The sequence below is a fragment of the Phocoena phocoena genome, chromosome 6 (genome assembly GCF_963924675.1).
Source record: "Phocoena phocoena chromosome 6, mPhoPho1.1, whole genome shotgun sequence".
NCBI lineage: Eukaryota > Metazoa > Chordata > Mammalia > Artiodactyla > Phocoenidae > Phocoena > Phocoena phocoena.
The window spans coordinates 93,556,310-93,578,114 of NC_089224.1; the positions used below are offsets into that span (position 1 = coordinate 93,556,310).

At 41.2% G+C, this 21,805-nt stretch overlaps 1 protein-coding gene across 1 annotated transcript; it reads left to right on the plus strand.

Moving 5' to 3' along the window:
- The first annotated feature begins 2,957 nt into the window (after positions 1-2,957).
- ZNF483 (zinc finger protein 483) lies at positions 2,958-13,203 on the plus strand. Its single transcript, XM_065878355.1, has 6 exons — positions 2,958-2,994; positions 4,656-5,190; positions 5,662-5,750; positions 7,625-7,751; positions 8,125-8,220; positions 11,636-13,203. Exons 2-6 carry the CDS (start codon positions 4,803-4,805, stop codon positions 13,201-13,203), a joined length of 2,268 nt encoding a protein of 755 aa, XP_065734427.1. The 5' UTR covers positions 2,958-2,994; positions 4,656-4,802.
- The last annotated feature ends 8,602 nt before the right edge of the window (positions 13,204-21,805 follow it).

The following is a 21,805-nucleotide window of genomic DNA, read 5'->3' on the forward strand; positions in this document are numbered from 1 at the left end:
GAGGATCAACCAACTGCAAACTCCCGTGGTCACTTTTTCATTCCAATCTCATTAGAACTATTGACTCCATCGTCCCTTTCAAAATTCTCCTCTGTTGGTTTTCCTTTACCAGTTTCTCCTGATTCTTTTCTACTTACCAGTTAACTTCACTGCCTTCTCTCTCTGCCACCCCCTCAAAGTCAGCATTTCCTTGGGTTTTAACCACAGACCACTTCTCATTCCACTTGCTCTTCATTGCAATCCTCATTCCCTCATCTTCAATTACTAAATGACTCTTTAATTTCTTTCTCCAGTTAAGTCATCTCTACCTAGATGTCCCACATGTGCTTCAAACTCAATGTAGCCCCAACTGAATTTTAATCTTCTTTCTCAAACCTTCTTCCTGTGTCCCTTAGTATATGTGGAACCAGCATCCAGTTGATCAAACCGGAGACCCTGGAGTAGCCTATAATCCTTTCTTCTCCCTCACTTTTATTCACTATCTACATATTGTCACTGAGTACTGTCATTTGGGGTTTCTCTGGTTCCTGGCACAGAAAAATCTCATGTATGTACAAAAATATTTGAAGAAGAGTACTGGAGTAGTTCACAGAAACAAAGAAAAACTAAACATCCTGAAGGATAGGAACTGGGCAGCTCCCAGGATCTCTGCAACAGGAATTGAAGATCATCCCCCAAGGAACTGCAACCAAATGATCCAGCAACAGCATAGCCTTTCATTTCTGGATGTTGCAGAATGAGAATCCGAAGTCCCAAACTTTGATTCAAGCTTGGTTGAAATTAAAACAAACCTTAGGGGGCTTCCCTGGTGGCGCAGTGGTTGAGAGTCCGCCTGCCGATGCAGGGGACATGGGTTCGTGCCCCGGTCTGGGAAGATCCCACATGCCGCGGAGCGGCTGAGCGTCCGGAGCCTGTGCTCCGCAGCGGGAGGGGCCACAGCGGTGAGAGGCCCGCGTACTGCAAAAAAAAAACAAACAAAAAAACCCCTTAGGTTGAAATGATAATAGATAAGAGGTAAATGACCTTGTTGACATAAATTCTCTGGGAATCCAAAGTACTCTGTTGGTCTAGCATCTCAACAATAGAAGAGATAATTAGAAAAATTTGCATTCTGATGACTAAAGGAGCACAAAGAATAAGAGATTAACTCTTAAAGGGGTAAAGGCCATGTTTAAATTTCCAAACTACACATTCTCTATTTCTTTTTATTATGATATAGTTCTTTAATAAGAGGTTCCTGTCTTAAGCAATTGAATTTTCTTTTTCTTTTTTTGGCTGCATTAGGTCTTCATTGCTCTGCGTGGGCTTTCTCTAGTTGTGGTGAGCAGGGACTACTCTTCGTTGCGGTGCGCGGTCTCTAGGCGCGCAGGCTTCAGTAGTTGTGGCACACGGGCTTAGTCGTGGCTCGCGGGCTCTAGTGTGCAGGCTCAGTAGTTGTGGTGCACGGGCTTCATTGCTCCACGCGCGGCATTTGGGACCTTCCTGGACCAGGGTTCGAACCCGTGTCACCTGCATTGACAGGCAGATTCTTAACCACAGCGCCACCAGGGAAGCCCCCTCCAGCTTCTCCGTGATGTCCTCTCCATTTTCAGCCAGTCAAGGGGAGGTGGTAGAGGAGAAGAATACGCATTCAGACCTGGGACTGGACAACTTCTTGACTTCGGGCAGCCCCGTTTCCTCGGCTTGCCTTGCTGTCTGTGAGATGAGTGCAGGGGTTCACTTAGTTGAGCTTGTTCTGTTCCTTTAAAGTCTCAGAGCCTTGACTCACCCTGCTCCTTCAGTCTAGAATGCTTTTCTCTCCCAAGGGCACCGCTCCAAAAGTCACTTATTATAGGACACTCCCCGACAATCCTTCTGGAATTCGTCAGCCCTTTTTGCTATTCCCCCAGTAATCCCTGCAAGTACCATTCGCATATTCAACAAATATCTGTTGAGCACCTACTACATGCCAGGGCCTGGAGAGTGTATTTCCATGGAACAAACCAGATAAAAATCCTTATCCTTGTGGAATTGATAGTCTAGTGAAAAAAACAGACAATAAGCAGTAATCAAGTAAGAAAATGATATATGTTGAAAGGGGAAATAGGAGTGGCGATGGGATTCCACTTTAAGCAGAGAAGTGACAGAACTTCACTGAGAAGATATGAAAGGATGGGAACGTGAGCCATACAGGATACCTAGGCAGGCAGCAAGTCAGCCATACGTGCCAGGCAGGTTGGAGGGAGAGGGAGAGCAAGGAGACCACTGTGACTAGAGCAGGGAAATGGGGGTAGAGGTCAGGAAGGTTATGAGTGGCCAGATTCCATCGGCCTTGTAGCCCACTGTAAAAATTAGAATTTCTACCCTCGGTGAAATTGGAAGGCTTTAGCGGGTTTTCAGTAGAGGAAGTCCATAATGTGTTTTTCGTTTTTTAATCATCTCTCTGGCTGTAACGTGAAGAGACAAGAAAAGAAAAGTGAAATCAAGAAGCTATTGCAATAATCCAGGCGAGACACGATGGTGGTTTGAACCATTATGGTGGCAGGTGTGTAAGCCATAAAATTAATATTTGTTTAATTCAAGTTGCGGCATTAATTATGGCTTGCAGTGAATGCATCACTAATATGCTTCTGCGGTGGGTTTTTGCAGCCTGGATTTCGGAGAAGGGTAAGGAAGAGGGGAGGAACGGTTTGAGGTTACCAAGGTAACAGAACATCACAGATCTGAAAACCTGAGACGGCTCTAGGCCTTGAGGCCTCTGGCGCAGCAATAATTCCGCAGCTGAGACCACCAGCGCTTCCCAAAGACCATGCGCAACAGGCCGGGCTGGTAGCCTATGGAAAGCACGGGACTTTCGCAAAGCGGGACAGGCGCATCCCGGGAATCGTAGTTCTGCGCCCCTGCGCAGGCGCAGTGAGCCCCCCGCCGGTGGGGCTTGCGCGCGCAGCTCCTGCAGGACCAGTTTCTAGAAGCTTGTTGCAGTGGCGTGGGTCATGGCTGCGGGTCCTGACGCAGGTAGTGGTAGCCCCGGGCCCTTAATTTGGGGGCTGCGGCCAGGTCGCCGGCTCCGAGGGCGCACCTTGGGCAGGGTGGGGGCCGAGGGCAGTCTCGCTGTGCACACCCAACGGCGCAGCTTCTGCGGGAGGTGGGCGCGCTGCTGGATGGAGCTTTCTTCCATCGCTTCCCTGCGCCCATGGTCTTGCAACTTCGCTACTTTGGTATTTTGGGCGGGAAAATTCATTATGTGAGCATGGGGGTAGGGGACTGTCCCGTGTATTACGGGTTGTTAGGCAGCCTTTCTGGCTCCACTCATTAGGTACCCGTAGCATCCCTCCTCCTTAGTCGTGATAGCCAAAATGTCTTCAGACATTGCCAAACGTCCCCTGCGGGGCAAATTCCCCCCCGCACCCCCGTCGTTTGAGAACTTCTTTTTGCCTGCGTCACATTTTCGCAGAGCCTTTATTGTAAGCTCCCTGGAGATCGTGACAGGTGCCTTTCTTAGCCACTGCAGAGTCTCAGGTGTCCAGCGCGGCGCCAGGTACGTGGTGGGCGCCTAATATTTGGCGGAGGAATAAATGACGTCATGCATACTGTGTGGCGGCCTTTGTGCTCGGAGGTGGGTAATTATTGGTACGATAGTTGCAGTTGGAGGACACTGTCCTCACTTGCTGGAGTGAAGCACATCTCAGACTGTATTGTCATTTCTTGGGTGCTCTGTGAGGGTGGGGGCCCTGTCTGACCGCCCATGCCTGTCTCCTTTGTGTCCCGCTCTCAGGTCATTGTATATGGTCAGTTATTTGTGGAATGAGAAAATGCGTGCAACACAGGCTCTGTGTAGAAAAGTACTTGGGGATCAGAGAAAGCCTCATACAAGAGGTGACAGTGGAAAGGAGTCAAGTTTTAATGAGTAAGCTTGGTAGGAGAGGAAAAGAAGGCAGCATTCCAAGTAGAGGGAATGGCTGTAGTGCAAAGGCGGAAGGAGTTAGAGTTTCTGGAAATGGAGAGATACCTTCTTACGGCTGCAGTGTCCATCAGGGGCAGCTAGAGCTGGAGGTGAGGTCATCAGGGCAGGGTTTCTAGACCATCACTTGTAGCTTCAGTGTTTTTTATCTTGAGGCAGTTGGGGAGTGATAGGACCATATCTTGCATATTAGAAGGAATCCTTAGGCTTTGGGGTGAGACTGAATTGAAGAAGGCTGTACTTAGGTAGTTTCAGTAGGAGAGAATGGAGAGGTTCTTATGAAATAAAGCCACCAGAACTTGGTTATTGATTTTGTGAGAACTTTGAGAGTCAAATATGAAGTCAGGTTTCTCAGTTGAGCAGCTGGTGGGAAATTGTGTGGCCATTCATTGAGAGAGGGCAGGAGTGGAATAGGTTTGGATCCTCTTGTAGCAGTGAGCCTTTTCTGATATGTATTGCTGATGAGGAATATTTAGTCTGAAGAAACTGTTTTCTTGAAGGGTACCTTTAATTACCCTCAAGTAACTTCTCAGCTTTTCACCTACAGAGAAAATTATTCTTTTAATATAGTAGGGCGGTTCTAGGCCTCTGAGAATGTGTTTGTGTGTGTGTGTGTGTTTGTGTTTGTGTGTGTGTATCAGAACCAAACTAAGAACAGTGTTTTTTAGGAGTCACAATTTGTTTCATTTATTTCATAACTTATATTTCTTGACAGTTTCTGCAAGACCATAAAGTGGATCCTTGGAACACTTGATATTTTGCTGGAGAGTGCCTTTTGGTGGCCTGTGTTGACACTCAAAGTCTAAAGGGGACTGAATTCCTCCTGGTGATACACATTGCAAGCCGGAGTAGCCTGAACGAGATGACAGCCATCTTCCCAGATCCTCACACTTTGGTCTCAAGTGAACAAAACAAGGTGCTAAGAATGGAGACCTCTGAGGATCAAGAAGCTCTCCTAAGAGGAGACACTGCTGACCCAGAGTTTTTCAGACGGAGGTTCAGGTGGTTTTGTTACTCCGAAGAGGCTGGACCCAGAAAAGCCCTGAATCAACTGTGGGAGCTCTGCATTCAGTGGCTGAGACCAGACATCCACACGAAACAACAGATTCTCGAGCTTTTGGTGTTTGAGCAATTCCTGACCGTTTTGCCAGGGGAGATTAAGGTTTGGGTCAGGTCACAACATCCTGAGAGTAGTGAGGAAGTAGTGACCCTAGTGGAGGAGTTGACCCAAGTGCTTGAAGAAAAGGAAGGTGAGATTAATAGATGGAGGGAGGAAGTGGGAGAGATCTCCTCAAGATATGAAACTAAACTCCCTAAAAGAGCACTTTCATTTAATAAGTGATTCTTGCTCAAGCCACTGTGCAAGGACTATGAAGAAAACACATTACTACATAAAACAGATGTGTTATTTCATCTTAATATACCTTATAAATATTTCAAAGATTATTATGAAAACTAAATACATTGAAACAGTGGGTATATGGAATGAATGAAATCAGATTTTGTGAGCTTATAAATTGAAAGGATATTTTATGAGGTGGGGGGGAAGCTTGGATTTTAATAGGAAACTGTATCTTTGGCTGTCCTCTGTGTCTTCAAAGCGTAGGGAAAACTTTTTTTCTGTTTTTTCTGACCTTTTTCTCCAGAGTGACATATATAATAATTTCTAGTCTGAGGAGCTCATTTAAAAGGTTGGACTGTTTTTCTTCCCCCCTTCCTAGATATGATCTCTCAAGATTCTGTTATTTCCCAAGAGGAGAACCCTGAAGAAGATAAAACAGTTTCTGTTCCTCCAAATACTGAGTCCCAGGTAAGCTTCCTTTCACTGGTTTTCATTCATTCATTTTTTTTTAACCGTAAATTTTCATTCTTTTTAAGTTAATTTGTTAATTGAGGTCTGATTGACTTACAACATTGTATTAGTTTCAGGTATACGATGTAATGATTCGATATTTGTATATATTGTGAAATAACCACCACAGTAAGTCTAGTTAACATACGTCACCATATATGGTTACAGGTTTTCATTCTTAAGTAGATACTCACTGAGTTCCTCCTGGCTGGTATAAAGATGCTGGAAAAATTAAGACAGTCTCCTTTTTCTCACAGTCTTCACGTTCTTAGAGCTCATTCTTCATATGCTATTTTACTTCAGTTACCAGAATTGATCATGTCTGACTCTAATTAAAAACAAAAATATTTATTAAAATTCAACAGTTATTCCTGATAAAATTGGTCAGGTGGAAATAGAATTATATTTCATGAACACGGTAAGAAAATTCTCCAGGTGGATAATGTTGGAAAATTAAAAGCAGTCCTCACAATAAAAAGTAAGAAGATAAGGATGTCTTACCTTACTGCTATTAATGAGTATTTTCTGAGTATTCTAGCCAATACAGTGCTAGAAGAAGGAAATGAGGTAAGTACAGATATGAAAGAAGCAAGTGTATATTACTTACAGATAATGTAGTCTTTTTGGAAAACCTCAGAGAATCAACTGAACATGTACTGAAACTCATACAATAGCTGAGAAAAGTAGCTGGTTACAAATCAGTAAGTTTCCTGTATACCAATAATTATCAGTCAGGAAAAAAAATTCTTATTCACAATGGTAAATAATAGTGCTCTGGTAGGCTGATAATGGCCCCCTGAAATATGTCCACTTCCTAATCCCTGGAACCTGAGAATGTTACTTTATTTGGAAGAAAGGTCTTTGCAGATGTGATAAAATAGGGATTTGAAATGAGGAAATAACTCTGGATTATATGGGTGGGCCCTAAATGCCATCACAAGTGTACTTAGACAGAGAGAGCTTGAACACAGGAACAGGAGAAAGGGACATGGCGATTGGAGTGATAAGGCCGCAAACCAAGGAACACCACGGAATGCTGACAGCCAAGGAAGCTGGAAGAGGCAAGGAATGGACTCTCCCTCAGAGCCTCTGAAGGGCGTGCAGTTCCCACAACACCTGGATTTCAGACTTCTGGCCTCCAGAATTTGGGAGGATAAATTTCTGTTGTCTTAAGCCACCAGAGTTGTGGTAACTTGTTATAGGAGCCACAGGAAGCTTCTCCAAGTGGTAATAGTCGCTCTGCTGTACTGCCTCTCAAAATGTCATGCTGTAGAGGATGCTATGGAAAGTGTGTTTTAATGATTAATTGTGCTCATTTGTAATTTGGAGTAATTGTAAGTGTGAGTTTGTCATCGAATACAGATCCTTGTTTGATTGTGATAGAAAATAATTGCTACTTAGAGCCAGCTAGAAATTACAGTTTAGAATATAGTCACTGATGTTACTCTTACATGTTTAATTATTGCCTGTAGAGCTTATATAAATTCTGCAGATTCTGGGTTTGGGAATGTAATTTGTATCGTTCATTTAATATTTTCTGTTAATCCTAGAAATCAGTGTGTTAGGGTGAATTTGATCAGTGTTAGACATTCCAGAGAATCCTTGTACAGCATTTCACACCAGGAACTAAATGGCAAAGGCAGGGATTGTTTCATAATCTTGTTTTGTGTCACTTGTAATAGATGTATAACAGCCACCTTGAAGTTTGCTTTGGAATTCTCAAAAACTTGAATACCATCAAAACTAGTACTTTATATCCTAACTACTTCTCTGAATTCTTAGGATCTGTTTGGGAATAACCCAATGCAAAAAGGCTGTCTTTGGTGTTCTAGGAATCCATGACACTCAAGGATGTAGCTGTGACCTTTTCCAGAGGAGAGTGGAGGGCACTGGAGCCTTCTCAGAAGGAGATATATAAAGAAGTGCTGCTGGAGAACTATAGGAACCTAGAATTTCTGGGTAAAGACATCTTCTCATAATCTAGCATCTAAGTTGGGTATCTTTTTGTCCATTCTTATTGAAAGATAAGTGCTATTAACTGTTTTGGCTGGGCTTACAGGGGTGATGTGACTAATCCTAAAAATGGGTCCTAAAAATGTACTTTTCTACAGTGTTTTCTCCAAGAAAGAGTCTTTGCTTCATTGAGCTAAAAATGTTGAGCATCATTTTGCTGTTGCCAAGGCCATACCTTCCCTGATGTTCTCCTCAAATGCCAGTATTGAAGTCTCTTTGGCAGCATCTTTTCTTCCCTGGAGAACCAGAAGCTGTGAATGTTGGAATGTCTTTGTTCTAGGCAAAAACAGCCATTTTCTATTCTTTTCTCTATGAGCAGGCTTTCCAGTTTCCAAGTTAGATTTGATTTCCCAGCTAAAGTGGGCTGGACTACCACGGCTGCTGCAAAAACAAGCCTCAAGAGGCTCCAGACCAGGTGAGTTGGTGAAAAGTGGAGGAGGAAGTTGAAGTAGTTGCTTTACCAAACCATTTGGAAGAATTTTGGAAATGTTGGGTGGGCTAGGTGCTAACATAGAAAGATGATTAGAATATCCACCTTGCCTTCCTGGAATGTTCATTTTAACAGGGGAGGCTGTTAGTTTGGGTCCTCGAGAAGCAGGTGCCCAGATACGATTAGCCAGGTCAGAGACTTACTGGGGAGAATTCCAGGGAAGGAAAGCAGGGAGGGGACTGGAAGAGGCTGGGACTGCTGTTCAGAGCATGATGCAGGTCTGACACCTGTGACGAGAGAGGGAAGGAGGGAAGGCTGGGTAGGACAAGTCTTAGAATGAAGTGCAGGTTGAGGAAGTCTTGGCAAAGCCAAAAAAGAGTCTTCCCACCAAGAGTTACCTATCACAGTCATATGCCTCACGGAAATGGGCCTAGTATCCCTGCCATACTTGTCATTGACTGGGAGCACCCGTGGGAAAGTGACCTTGGTGTGATGCTGTGGTGGTCATTGAGCAGCAGCGGGGGGCTGTTGGGTAAGCACCCCAGAGGAGGAGCTCTTGAGAGGCACGTTCCCATGGATGCCATAGATGCAGACATCAGAACTAAACGTGTTGGTAATGGGATGTATGTCATAACGATGGCATGTCTAAGGAGCAGTGGGAAGATACAGGAGCAAGGGCTTAATTAACAATTGAATTGAGTCTTGGAGAAGAAAGAGTTCATTCAATGGACGGCATGTATAGTATAATCAATTTGTTAAAAGGAAAAAAATGTACACATACATGTATATGTTTAAATGTATAGACACATATGGGATTTACTTTCTGGAGAACATGTTAACCCTGGTTATCATTGAGGGATTACATTTTTTCTTTATTCTTCTCTTCCTTACACTTTAATAATAAACATATTAAGTTTGTATTTTTAAAAATTAAATTATTACTTATATATCAATACCTTGGTTTAAGGAAAAAACCAATAATTTACTTTGCTCTATTCCATCTTATTAACCATTCGTTTTAGTCAGCCTATTGGCTGTTTCCAGCATAGTTACACAAATAAAGGACGGCAGTTGTCTTTCTATGTTTAAGTACATTGGGGAGAGTTATTTTGAAAATGGATTCTAAAAATGTTTTGAGTAAAATCTAGCAGCATTGGTATAAATACTGCCTCTCCCCGCAAGATGCTTATGTAAAAGAAGCATCATTTAGATGTACAACTTACTTTAAAAGTCATTTACAACGGAATGGAGAAAAAGGTTTTGACAAAGCCAGAATCAAGGGCTATGATTTATAAAAAGCTCGTGCAAATCAGTAAGGAACACTGAATATGTTAGAAAAATGATCAAGGAACTTCAGCAGATAGCAAACCAAAATAACTGACAAAAATAAAATTTAAATAGCTGTTAACATGAAAAAAGTATTCCAAATCACTGGTCAACAATGTAATTTACATTTAAGGAACAGTACTATTTATTATGAATCAAATTTGCAAAGGTTTAGAGAAAAAGCATTTGACCATAGATGAGTAGTCAGGTACTTATCATCATGTATTATGTGGTGATAGAATTCTTCTACCCTTTGGTTCAGTGATTCCACTTTTATGACTTAGTTCTGAGGAAATATTAATCATTTGATAAACATGCCATAAGGAAATAACGAAATAGTAATATATTGATATGAGGGATTATTATGTGATTAAAATCGTGAAGAATTAACCAATGAGATGGGAATGGATTATGAATTAAAAAAAGTAACCCTACATATTATACATAGATATTCTATTCTGCAATGTACAGAAAAATTTCCAGAAGAAAAAACACAATTTTTAATAATGGTTAACTTCTGGGTAATAGGATTTCATGTCTTATTTTATTTCTTTATTTTTTGAAAAGCACTCGTTAGCATTTAATGAACCTCCCTCCATGTAGCTTCAGGCTGCCAGGACAGTGCCCCCTCCCACCCCCGCTCCCTGCCAATCTTCTCAGCTCTTCTGCTGAAGAATTTGGCCTTCAGAATGACAGGCTGCTTTAGGAGCTCTCTCTTCCCCAGAACTTTGTAGTAGCCCGATTGCTCCACATTAGTGATAGGAGCAGCTCCAGTCTTGTTTTTGGCAGCATTTAGCGTATCTGCTCACTGACCAAGGTCCACAGTTTATCCAGGTTGACATTGGGGCAGAAGCTCTAGTTCCTTGCTAAGTGGTAATGCCTCGTACCAACTTTCCCAGAGTAACCCTGGGTGATATTTGTTGAAATTGACCCTGTGGTGACATGTGCCACCAGCATTACCCTGGCCTCCCAGATGCTTCTGGTGTTTGCTGATGCGGTCATGACTGTGGCTCATGTGGCCCCCTAAGCTTCCAGGTCTTCCTTAGTCTGGATGGAATGTTGGTGACTGTCAAGTCTTGAGAGCCATCCAGGGTTTCGTATTTTATAGTTATCTGGTTAAAAAAACGGTCTTATGAAAGTGACACTAGAATCTCATAACTAAGAGCCAGGATGAATGATGTGGTTAATAAAGGAATTCAGGGTTCTGAGAGGAGCACATATCTCAAGAGGGTGGTGTTGGAGATTGTGGGACTCGTACCCTAGGCCCTATCAGATTTCTGTGTTTGTGATAGTGAAGGTGCACAGAGATTGAATTCTAGGCAGTATGAAGTATTAAGATGCGGTCGTGTAGTAGGGACACTAAATGGATGCCTGGTTAGAGTATTCATAAAGTTGGTAGGGCCAGATTGTTGTAACCTTTGAAAGTCTAGCATAGGTGTTGTTGAATATCTGTGATGTGATTAACATTGTCTATAAACTTAGTGCTATTTGGCTGCTTTGAGGAGAGGCAGTATGGTATAAGGGTCAAAAGTGTGGGCTTTGGTGTCAGACTGGGTTAAAAGTCTGGCTCTACCACTTATAGTACATGTGACCTTGGGAAAGCTGCTTACACTCTTTGTGCCTAGTTGTCACATCCATAAAACAGGGATAATAATAGGACCTACTTCATAGGGTTATTGTGAAAATTAAGTGAAATACAAGTAAAGTGTTTGGTATGGGACCTGGCATTTGGTAATTATTCAATAAATGATTGCACTATCATTATTATTTGGAAAGAGAATAGATTGGATGGTAAGAGGAATAAGTTTGAACCTATTATAGAAATTTGAAATGAGGGTGAGAACTTGCATCTCTAACTATAAAGCACAAACCTTTCATCTTCCTCAGTATTTTTCCTAAGCTCTAAGTTTCGCCAGTTCCCTCATGTCACTTTTCCCTTCCCTGTTTTATGAGACTCTGAGAATTGTCCATGCCCTGTTCCTTACAGTCTACTGTCTCTATTCCTATTTTAGTCCCAAATGCAGCAGCTTCCTTTATTGCAAACAGGAAATATTCTATTTGTTATTTCTTTTAGAGTGTGAACTTAGCGGTGAATTGAAGGAATCTGGTGGAAATCAAGATGTTCTTATGGAAGAATCGACTTTAGATAAAATAATAGAAAGGTATCTAATGAGTGGTGATTGTGACTTGACAGGAGAATCCTGGAAACATGGCAGACTAGAGGAGTGTCGTAGTGATAGGGAACATTCACAAGTAGCAATCACACAAAAGAAAACTCATGGGAGAGGCAATAAGGGTGAGGAATTTGACTCAGAAAAGAGCCCTTTTGGAAATAACTTCAAACCACCTTCAGACCTAATTAAACATCTCAGAGTCTACTTAAGGAAGAAATCTCGGAGGTATAACGAAGGCAAGAAACCCTTCAGTTTTCATTCAGACCTTGTCCCAAACCGCAAGGAACACAGTGGAGAAAAACCACGAAAATGTAATGAAGGCAGGAAAGCCTTAAGTCACTCTTCATCTCTGACTGAACATCAGAAACATCAGAAAATCCACTTGGGGGAAAAGTCCCAGAAGTGCAGTAACTGTGGGGTAGCCTTTACTCAAAACTCATCCCTTAGTAAGAGAAAAAACTCCTCTGCATGCGAAAAATGTTGGAAAGATTTAGGTCAAGATGCAGCCGTAGATAAAGACGAGGGAACTGAGACTGGAGAAAAAACCCATAAATGCAGCAAATGTGGAAAAGCCTTTGGCTATAGCGCCTCACTGACCAAACATAGGAGAATTCACACTGGGGAGAAACCATATATGTGCAATGAGTGTGGAAAAGCCTTCAGTGACAGCTCATCACTCACACCACACCACCGAACCCACAGTGGAGAAAAGCCCTTTAAGTGTGATGATTGTGGAAAATCTTTCACCCTGAGTGCCCACCTCATTAAACATCAGAGAGTCCACACTGGAGAGAAACCCTATAAATGTAAAGAATGTGGGAGGCCCTTCAGTGACAGTTCATCTCTTATTCAGCATCAGCGAATTCATACTGGAGAAAAACCCTACACGTGTAACAACTGTGGAAAATCCTTCAGTCATAGCTCATCCCTTTCCAAACATCAGAGAATTCATACCGGAGAGAAACCCTATAAGTGTGGTGAGTGTGGGAAAGCCTTCAGACAGAATTCTTGCCTTACCCGACATCAGAGGATTCATACTGGAGAAAAGCCGTATTTGTGTAATGATTGCGGGATGACTTTTAGCCATTTTACGTCTGTGATTTATCATCAGAGACTTCATTCAGGAGAAAAACCTTACAAGTGTACCCAGTGTGAGAAAGCCTTCCCTACCCATTCGCTCCTTAGCCGTCATCAGAGAATTCATACGGGCGTAAAGCCTTATAAATGTAAGGACTGTGGGAAATCCTTTAGTCAGAGTTCATCTCTTAACGAACATCATCGAATTCATACTGGAGAGAAACCCTATGAATGTAACTACTGTGGAGCAACCTTTAGTCGAAGCTCAATCCTTGTAGAACACCTGAAAATTCATACCGGAAGGAGAGAATACGAATGCAACGAATGCGAGAAGACGTTCAAAAGTAATTCTGGCCTCATCAGGCATCGGGGATTTCATTCTGCAGAGTAACTCTTGGAAGTATAGTAAGGTGGGGGGGTGGGATTTAGTCACAGTTGTCCCTTATCAAAAACCTGGGGTGTAAACTACCACAACATTGATTACTAGGAAATTTAGTCACAATTGTCCCTTATTAAAAACCGGGGGTGTAAACTACCACAGCATTGGTTAGTAGGAAATTTAGTCACATTAGTCCCTCATTAAAAACCTGGGGTGTAAACTGGTGCAGCATTGATTAGTAGCTGCAACTTTGATGGGTTGGCAGCTAGGAAAAAGATACTTTTTGTCATTCACCCCTCTTTGCAAGGATGTCAACTTTCAGTAGATAGTGATTTGGGTTGGTTAAGTCACATGAAAAGAGAAAAAAGTACTATGAAATGTGAAATGATTCTGAAAAGCCAAATGTGAATTTAAAAAGCAGGAGAGGGGTGCACAGGGCCCATCTTAACTAACCTCTTCAGATTTTCTTCTCTCCTAGCTTCTGATTTCACTACCATCTAGTTTTATAGAAAGAGGACCTGACTGTAGTCAGGTAATCTGGGTTCTGTCCCAATTTGCTGACCAACTTCCTATATAACCTTGGAGAAATCATTTGACCTTTCTGAATTTTAGTTTCTTTACTGGTAAAGTGAAGGGGTGGGACTAATGATTTCTGAGGTTTCTTTCTTTGGTACTTCTTGTACCTTCTGAAGCTGTGGGAACAAGTTAAACATTTTTGACTCTTTGGCATTTTCAAGTTTCCCTAGTAGAAAATAACTCATTTAAGCTACTGAATTTCTGGCTTAGTGACAACACAGTATGCTTTTTGAATACTCGATGCCAAAATTGCTCAAATGCTGTGAACAGGAACAAGTCAATAGAGCTCAAACAAGTTTGCCTTCAGGGAATGTTTTGATTGGACAAAGCACCCCAACCTGTTTTTCCTCTAGACTTTGGCCATGGGGATTGGGAATCTCTGTGGCATGCTCCTGGGCCATCTCAGCCATGAGAGTAACAGTCCTAGAAAATAGGTGAGGGGTTGGGGGGGGGGGTAAACGGGTACTGAAAACAGCTATTTTGGATGAATTGTCTTTTGCAAAATAGAATTCTATTTTTTAAAAAGTTTGCCTATACTAAGTACAGCTTCTTATAATCTAAGTGCAAACATTCTGTATGGCAAAGGTCACAAGCTAAGATTGGGCCCTTTTACATGTTTTAGTTGGCCTGTATGGTAAGGTGGTTGTGTGTGTGTGTATGTGTGTAATTAGTTGTCATCATTTAAAAATTAGGAAATTTCATACCCAACCCAAAAAGAGTCTTGTTTTGAAAAATTATAAGGGCTGACAGTACTGGGCCCATATTTCAGTGGGGCAGTCAGCTGGTTTCGGGTGTCAGCTTTTATCGGGTAGCAGCTGCTACCATTAGATGGGGAATCTATTCTTGTACTTGCAAAGTTATCTCATTTATGTAGCTTGACTTGCCCACCGTAGGAAACTGACATTATGATCCCCTACCATCTGGAGAATACATATCCTAAAATCTAAAGGGACTCCACTGATAGTAAACTTCAAGAAAATAATGTAGAAATGATACAGAATAAATTTTCAGTTAAGTTTTCTGTTATGAAATTAGACCTCACAGGAATAGACTATACAGATGTTAGTGGGTTGTGTCTTATGAATGTCGGTGGAGTCTGAATAATAATTTCTGTGAAAAAGGAACTGAAAACCCTGGGTCAGTTAGGTTTGGGTCTCAGGTCATAGGCTTCTAGAGGAGCCCCACTGACTCAGCAGTGATGCAAAGTTCCTAAAGTTGAAATTTGAGGCAGCTCTTACAGAAAGAGAACGAAACGGGTAAACTTTCGGCTTCCGGAAGTGAAGAGATGCTTAATGCTCATCTGAGATTCAGCAATATTTGCTGTGATTTAATGGGTTTAGTTCGCAATGCTACTTCTGGATGATGTTTTTGGCTTCTTCCTTGTGCACCACCCCACAGTAGTTCAGGTGTTGCTGTGGGATAAATTAGTCTGTAGTTACTGCTAAGTGGACCAGCCGGAGACATTCTAGTCATGAAAGGAATATGGCTTATCAGAATTATTCACCCTGGCTTAGGTTTTTTTCTGAAAGGTTAGAAACCTTAGTATTTTTTCTGGAAAGATATAATCTATAGAGAGAATTAAATACGTAAAAATCTTGAGAAGAGGCTTGTACCAGGATGTTTACTTGTTACATTCTCCAGCATTCACAAGAGGAAGTTTTATATAAATACCAGTTGGGAATCTGGAACATAACCCCCCCCCCCTTTTTCTTTACTGTGTTATTGAGGTATAAATTATACATTGTAAAAGTCATTAAAATGTATAATTCAGTGAGTTTTAGCCAACTCACTGAGTTGTACAGTTGGCGCCACAATCTGATTTTAGAATATTTTATCATCTTGATAAGATCCCTCACACCCATTTAGAGTAATCCCATCCCCACCCTGATCCTAGGCAACCATTAATCAGTCTACTCTGTCTCCTTACGGTTGCTATTTCTGGACATTTTATTTAAATGTAAACATATGTGGTCGTCTTCAGTTTTTTCATTAACTTGTTTCTGAGTTCATCCATGTGGTTTTCTGAATTCATCTGTGAGGTAGCATATTGGTACTTTAATCCTTTTTATTGTCAAATATTATCTGATTGTATGGATGTGCCATATTTTGTCCATTCACCAGTTGAAGGACATTTGGGTTGTTTCCATTTTCTGGCTGTGAAAAATAATGCTGCTTTGAACATTAGTGTGCAAGTCTTTGTGTGGACATAATGTTTTCATTTTTCCTAGATGCTTGAGTGGAGTTGCTGGGTTATATGGTGAATTTTAGTTCAACTTTTTAAGACTTTGCCAAGTTGTTTTCCAAAGTGACTGTCATTTTACATTCTGAACTTGAGTGTATGAGGGTTCCTGATGAAATTACATCCTCACCAACCCTCGTTATTGTTTGTATTTTTTATTATAGCTAACCTAGTGATTGAAGTGGTATCTCTTTGTGGTTAATGATATTGAGAATCTTTTCATGTGTTCTTTAGCTATTGATGTACCTCCTTTGGTGAAATGTGTTGTCCACACGTTATTTTTATTATTAACTTGCAGTTCTTTTTATTCTACCTATAAGTCCTTTATCCAGTATGAACTTTCTAAATACCATGTACTAACCACAGAAGACAACCTCAAATCCTGCTGTACAATATTCATCAAAAGTTTGGTTTCAGTAACTGCTTACATAAAATTGCCTAAAGGATATTTAGCCTGGCCTATTATCTAAATATTTAAATTCATTTTTGGGGTTATATCAGACCATCAAAAGGTTTTATACTTCTTTGGATTCCTTATAGAATTGCTTTTATTAACCTGTTTTACTTTATGCTCTTTATCTATGACACATTTTACTTGAAAATGAAGAACTTGCATTTAAAAATGTTTCCACTTAATGAGTTTCTATTGAAGAAATTTCTTTTCGGTCTCAGGACAAGACAAGGCTTCTCCTGTGAGTTAATTCACTTTTATTTACTTATTTTAGAGTTCATTTTAAAATTTATTTTTTATTTATTTTTGGCTGCATTGGGTCTTTGTTGCTGCGTGTGGGCTTTCTCTAGTTGTGGCGAGCGGGGGCTACTCTTTGTTGTAGTGCACGGGCTTCTCATTGTGGTGGCTTCTCTTGCTGCAGAGCACGGGCTCTAGGCACATGGGCTTCAGTAGTTGTGGCTTGCAGGCTCTAGAGCACAGGCTCAGTAGTTGTAGCGCACGGGCTTAGTTGCTCTGCAGCATGTGGGATCTTCCCGGACCAGGGCTCGAACCTGTGTCCCCTACGTTCACGGGTGGATTCTTAACCACTCTGCCACCAGGGAAGTCCCTAGAGTTCTTTTTTAATGTGGTAGAATATACATAACATAAAATTGACCATTTTAATTCTTTTTGGGTGTACACTTCAGTGGCATTAAGTACATTCACATTGTTGTGCAATCATTCCCACTATTCATCTCCAGAACTTCTTTTTTTGGCCACACCGCGTGGCATGCGGGATCTTAGTTCCCTGACCAGGGATCGAACCCATGGCCCCTGCAGTGGAAGAATGGAGTCTTAACCACTGGACCGCCAGGGAAGTCCCTCCAGAACTTTTCCATCATTCCTAATTGAAACTTAGTCGTTAACCATTAACTCCCCATTCTTTCCTCCCCCAAGCCCCTGGTAACCACTATTTGACTTTTTTTTCATTCGTCTATGATTTTGACTATTTTAGGCACTAACTATAAATGGAATCATTCAGTACTTGTCCTTTTGTGTCTGGCTTGTTTGACTTAGCATGGTGTTTTTAAGGTTCATGTTGTATCGTGTCAGAATTTCATTTTTTTCATTATTTTAATGCTGAGTAATATTCTGTTGTAAGTATGTACCACATGATTTGTGCATTCATTTTTCAATGGGCATTTAGGTTATTGCCATCATTTTGGCTCTTGTTAATAACATTGCTATGAACAGTGGTGTGCAAATACTGTTTGAATCCCTGTGTTCAGTTCTTTGAGATACATACCTAGAAGTGGAATTGCTGGATGCCCTCAAGGTTCATCCATGTCATGGCGTACAACAGGATTTCCTTCTTTTTTAAGGATGAATAATATTCTACTGTATGTAGATACCACATTTTCTTTATCCATTCATCCATCAATACACATTTAGGTTGCTTCCATCTTGGCTATTGTGAAAAATGCTGCAGTGAACATGGGTGTGCAAATATATCTTCAAGATCTATTTTCAGTCATCTGTGTATATACTCAGAAGCAAGATTGCTGAATCATGATAATTCTATTTTTAATTTTGTAAGGAACTTCCATGCTGTTTTCTACTGCAGCTGCACCCATTTCACATTCCTACCAGCAGTGCTTAAAGGGTTCCTGTTTCTCCACATCCTTGCAACACTTAACTATTTTCTGTGTTTTGATAGTGGCCATCCTAACGGGTATGAGATGATATCTTGTGGTTTTGCTTGCATTCCCCTGATGATTAGTGATGTTGAACATTTTTTCATATATTCATTAGACATTTGTATGCCTTCTCTAGAGACATGTCTGTTCAAGTCTTTTGCCTCTTCTTTTAATGAAAAATTACATTTCTTATTCCATTCCTTTTCACTGCTTTGAGTTTCTTTGCTATGTAGAAGTTTTTGTGTTTGATGTAGTCCTATTTGCCTGTTTTTGCTTTGTTTTGCTTGCGTTTTTGGTGTCATAGACAAGAAATCATTGCCAGATCCTATGTCATGAAGTTTTCCTCCTATATTTTCTTTCAGGAATTTTATCGCTTCAGGTCTTAATATTTAGGTCTTTAATCCATTTTGAGTTAATTGTTGTGTGTGGTATAAGGGTCCATCTTCATTCTTTTGTCTGTGGGTGTCAAGTTTTCCATGTACCGTTTGTTGAGATTATCCTTTCCACATTGTATAGTCTTTGTACCCTTGTTGAAAATCATTTGGCCATATGCACTGGTGTGTTTCTGTTCCATTGGTTTGTATGTCTTTATGCCAGTACCATGCTGTTTTAATTACTGTAGCTTTGTAATATGTTTTGAAATCAGGACATGTGAGGCCTCCAGCGTTTTTCTTCTTTCTTGAGATTGTTTTGGCTATTTGGTGTCCTTTAAGATTCCATATGAATTTGGGGATGGTTGCTTGTGTTTCTGCGAAAGACCACTTGGGGTAGTATAAATATTTTAACAATATTAAGTTTTCAAGTCTGTAAACATGGGATGTCTTTCCATTCATTTGTGTCAACTTTTCTTTCAGCAGTGTTTTGTAGTTTCCAGTGTACAAGTCTTTTACTTCTTTGGTTAAGTTTATTCCTAAGTAATTTATTCTTTTTGATGATGGTGTAAATAGAATTGTTTTCTTAATTTCCTTTCTGGATCATTCACTGTTAGGGTTTAGAAATGCAACTGATTTTTGAATTTTGATTTTATATTGTAAAATTTGCTTATTAGTTCAACAGGTTTTTTTTGTGTGTGTATGTGTGTGTGTAATGTTTAGGGTTTTCAACACATAAGATCATGTCATCTGTGAAAAGAGATAATATTACTTTTCTTCCTAAGCTGGATGGCTTTTAATTCTTTATCTTGTGTGATTGCTCTGGCTAGGACCCAAGTACTGTGTTGAATAGAAGTGACTAAAGTGGGTATCCTTGTCTTATTCTTGATACTGGAGGAAAAGGTTTAAGTTTTTCACTGTTGAGTATGATGTTAGCTGTGATCTTTTCATTAATGAACTTTATTATGATAAACAGATTTGCTAGATATAGAATCCTCAACCAACAGTTTTTTTTCTTTACGCACTTTGAATAAATCAACCCACAGATTTCTGGTCTCCAAGGTCTCTGAGAAGAAATAAGATAGTTTCATTGAGGATCCCTTTTATACGATGAGTTACTTCCTCTTGTTGCTTTCAAGGTTCTTTGTCTTTGGATTTTGACAATTTGATTATAGTTTGTCTAGATTTGTGTATCTTTGTGTTTACAGGCATACCTTGGATATATTGTGGGTTTACTTCCAGACCGCTGCAGTAAAACAAATGTTGCCTAAATTGGATTGCACAAATTTTTTGGTTTCCCAGTGCATATAAAAGTTATGTTCAGGGCTTCCCTGGTGGCGCAGTGGTTGAGAGTCCGCCTTCCGATGCAGGGGACACGGGTTCGTGCCCTGGTCCGGGAAGATCCCACATGCCGCGGAGCAGCTGCGCCCATGAGCCATGGCCGCTGAGCCTGCGCATCCGGAGCCTGTTGCTCCACAATGGGAGAGCCCACAACAGTGAGAGGCCCGTGTACCGCAAAAAAAAAAACGTTATGTTCACACTCTACTGTAGCCTGTTAATTGTGCAATACCATTATGTCTAAAAAACCGATGTGCATACCTTAATTAAAAAATAGTTTATTGCTAAAAAAAAAAGCATCTGAGCCTTTAGCAAGTCACAGTCCTTTTGCTGGTGGAGGGTCTTGCCTCATTAATGGCTGCTGACTGATCAGGGTGGTGGTTGCTGAGTTGGGGTGGCTGGGGCGATTTCTTAAAATGAGACAACATTGAAGTTTGCTGTATTGGTTGACTCTTCTTTTCATGAACAATTTCTCAGTAGCTCTCAGTGCTGTTTGATAACATTTTACTCACACCAGAACTTCTTTCAAAATTGGAGGGACTTTCCTGGTGGCGCAGAGGTTAAGAATCGGCCTGCCAAGGCAGGGGACGCGGGTTTGAGCCCTGGTCTGGGAGGATCCCACATGCCACGGAGCAACTAAGCCCGTGTGCCACAACTACTGAGCCTGTGCTCTAGAGTCCGTGTGCCACAACTACTGAGCCTGCTCGCCTAGAGTCCGTGCTGTGCAACAAGGGAAGCCACTGCAATGAGAAGCCTGCACACCGCAACAAAGAGTAGCCCCCGCTCGCCGCAACTGGAGAAAGCCCGTGCACAGCAACAAAGACCCAACACAGCCCATAATAAATAAATAAATAATAAAAAAATTTGGAATCAGTCCTTTCAAACCCCGCTGCTGCTTTAGCCAAGTAAGTTGATGTATGTAATATTCTAAATCCTTTGTTGTCATTTCAGCATTCTTCACCAGGAGTAGATTCCATCTCAAGAAACCACTTTTTTTGCTCATCCATAAGAAGCATTCCTCATTCCTTAAAAATTTTATTATGAAATTGCAGCAATTGAGTCATATCTTTAAGCTCCACTTGTAATTCTAGTTCTCTTGCTATTTCCACCACACCTGCAGTTACTTCCTCCACTCAAGTCTTAAACTCCTCAAAGTCACCCATGAGGGTTGAAATCAACTTCTTCCAAACTCTTGTTCATGTTGGTATTTTGACCTTGTCTCATGAATCACGAATGTTCTTAGTGGTGTCTAGAATGGTGAATCCTTTCCAGAAGGTTTCAATTCACTGTACCCAGATCCATCAGAAGCACCCATCTCCATCAAGTCATCTTTTCATTCTGTTAGCTCTTAAGTTTCTCCAGGATCCTGTTTTGAAACCCTTCACCACCGCCCCCGCCACTTTTTTGCATATCCACAATCTCTTTAATCATTTCCTTGGTTGGCTCTGTTGTAAGTTCCATGGAGTCATGCACATCTGGACACAGTTTTCTCTGGCAGGAATTTATTGTTTCAGGCTTGATGGCTTTCATGGCTTTTTCTTTTAACAACGATGGTGTCTTTAATGATGTAATCGTTTCAGACTGTAATGATGTCCTCTCTGTCTAAGTTCTCTTCCATAGCACTGACAGTCCTTTCCGTAGAGTACCATGTGGAATGAGCCTTAAAGGTCCTATGACCCCCTGCTGCAGGGGCTGAATTAGAGATGTTATGGTGGGGACAAGTAGATCACTTTGACTCCTTCATTGTTGAACTCATGGGGTTCTGGGTGGCCAGGGGCATTGTCCAATATCAAAAGAACTTTAAAAGGCGGCCCCTTGTTGGCAGGTTACTTCCTGACTTCAGGGACAAAGCACTGATGGAACCAGTGCAGAAAGTGTTCTTGTCCCGGCTGGTGTTTATCTTTTCCCTTCAAGGTTCCGTGTCAGCAGTTTCATAGTTGAGGGCAGCCCTGATCATAAACTC

Coding starts and splice junctions, on each gene's coding strand:
- ZNF483 (XM_065878355.1), top strand. CDS start 4,803: ATGACAGCCATCTTCCCAGATCCTCACACTTTGGTCTCAAGTGAACAA. Junction 5,751..7,624: donor CTCCAAATACTGAGTCCCAG/GTAAGCTTCCTT, acceptor TTGGTGTTCTAG/GAATCCATGACACTCAAGGA. Junction 8,221..11,635: donor CTCAAGAGGCTCCAGACCAG/GTGAGTTGGTGA, acceptor TATTTCTTTTAG/AGTGTGAACTTAGCGGTGAA.